General features: G+C 41.0%; 1 protein-coding gene across 1 annotated transcript; it reads right to left on the reverse strand.

Moving 5' to 3' along the window:
• Window positions 1-215: 215 nt before the first annotated feature.
• LOC138905089 (uncharacterized) lies at window positions 216-2,063 on the reverse strand. The gene is made up of 3 exons (XM_070193594.1): window positions 2,046-2,063; window positions 920-1,000; window positions 216-842 (listed from the first exon to the last, which is right to left on the reverse strand). Exons 1-3 carry the CDS (start codon window positions 2,061-2,063, stop codon window positions 216-218), a joined length of 726 nt encoding a protein of 241 aa, XP_070049695.1.
• Between the last annotated feature and the right edge of the window lie 203 nt (window positions 2,064-2,266).

Genomic DNA, 2,266 nt, shown 5'->3' on the forward strand with positions numbered 1-2,266 from the left:
CCAAGTTAGTTCTCGAAAATAGATACACTCCTCCTCACCCTTAGCTTTATCACTCTCTCCCATACTTTCATAGTATGGCTAAGCAGCTTGATACCCCGATAGTTATTGCAATTTTGGATATCACCCTTGATCTTGTATACATGAACCATCATGCTCCACCTCCACTCTTCGGGCATCTTCTTCATTCTAAAAATGACATTAAATAACCTAGTGAGTCACTCCAAACCTGCTTTGCCCGCCCTCTTCCAAAACTCCACCGGAATTTCATCCCGCCTGGTCGCTTTGCCAATGCTTATCTTACGCATAACCCCCTCAACTTCATCAACTCTAATCCGCCTACAATACCCAAAGTCACAACGACTCCCGGAGAGTTCCAAATCACCCAGTACAATGCTCCTGTCCCCCTTCTCGTTCAAGAGACCGTGGAAGTAGGTTTGCCATCTCTGACGGATAAGCCCCTTATCCAGCAAAATTCTACCTTCTTCGTCCTTGATGTACTTCAATTGGTCCAAGTCACACGCCTTCCTTTCTCGTGCCTTGGCTAACCTGAACAATCTCTTATCCCCACCTCGGCCCTCGAGTTCCTCATACAAATGACTAAAAGTTATTGTCTTGGCCGCTGTAACTGCTAGCTTTGCCTCTTTCTTAGCCAACTTATAATGCTCCCTATTCGCCTTTTTCTCCTCCTCGTTTACACTTTTCGCTAGCTTTAAATATGCTGCTTTCTTGGTTTTCACTTTTCCTTGCACCTCTCCATTCCACCACCAGTCTCCCCCGTGCCTACCAGAGTAACCTGTCACGACCCAAAAATCACTAGTCGTGATGGCACCTAACTCAATCCGCTAGGTAACCCAACTAACAAAAAATAAAATCCAAAGGCGATTATAAGAAAGTAGTAGAGAATCATCTGAAAATTTACAATTTGACCCAAGAACTGGTAGTACGAATCACAAGCTTCTAAGACTTGGAATTTCAAAACTGATACAAATAATTGCACGTTCTGTTTGAAAGTTACATAAACAGATTAGCAAAACCTAAACTATCAAGGACAAGTGACAACTATATCCGGAATGCACGAACATCTTCAGAGTCAGCACCCGACATCACCAGCAGCTCTGCTCCAAAACTCTGCACGCAATGTGCAGAAGTGTAGTATAAGTACAACTGACCCCATGTACTGGTAAGTATCTTGTCTAACCTCGTCGAAGTAGTGACGAAGCTTTTTAGTTAAAAGATACTTACTGATAAAACCTACACTGTGAATCAACAATAGAACTATACCACAATATAATCGAGAAGAATACAAGAAACGGATACGCAAAACAATAATCGAATGTTAACAGAGATCACAATTTGAAATCTTCAAATACCTCAACCAATCATTTCCTTAGAATGAAACCAATAAACCACAACAGTCAATTCTTAACTTTCATAGCATGAGGAATGTACTCATATATCAAGTCAATTGCACGGCAACACCCTTCGTGCTTTTCTCTCATCCTTACCCAATATACGTATAACAAAACCAACCAGATGGCAGAAATACCAATAACAGGAAATCACAAGGTAGGAAATATGCAAGTAGCAATAATGAACAAGGATAACTATGTGAGCAGCAGTAAAAGACTAGGCGGAAAGCATGTGAGTGATGACAGCGATTGGAAACAAGGAATATCAGCTTCAACTATCTAGCACGATGAAAGCTTAAATACAGGTATAACAAATAAGAAAGAAACATATGATCTTTACAAGTTAACAAGTAGAGGCATGAATGACTAACTTAGAAAAAGGGCTTGTACTAAGGTGTGACCGAATAGTTACGACATGGGTGTGATTATAGCAACAGGAAGTAGACATGGTATTTGCAAGTTAAACACGTAGAAGACATGGGCGTCACAAGAACGATTGATATAGAGAACAAGGACATGACAATAACAACAAGTCACACAAGATCTATAAGTACGACAATAATAGCTCAAGGTAAAGGTACAAACGTATACACGGGATACAGATATCACATCATAATGCATGTCCCCCGTCCTCACCTGCACGGAAACACCCATCGTGCCATGATCTCACGTTAATAAAGCATAACAATATAAATGAAATGGAACGGCATCACCCTTCGTGCTTTAACTCTCAAATGACATGGCACGACATCACCCTTCGTGCTTTTACTCTCAATAATATGGCACGACATCACCCATCGTGCTTTTACTCTCAATAATATGGCACGGTATCACCCTTCGTGCTTTTACTCTCACTA

Source organism: Nicotiana tomentosiformis, chromosome 2 (genome assembly GCF_000390325.3).
Source record: "Nicotiana tomentosiformis chromosome 2, ASM39032v3, whole genome shotgun sequence".
In the NCBI taxonomy this organism is placed as follows: Eukaryota; Viridiplantae; Streptophyta; class Magnoliopsida; order Solanales; family Solanaceae; genus Nicotiana; species Nicotiana tomentosiformis.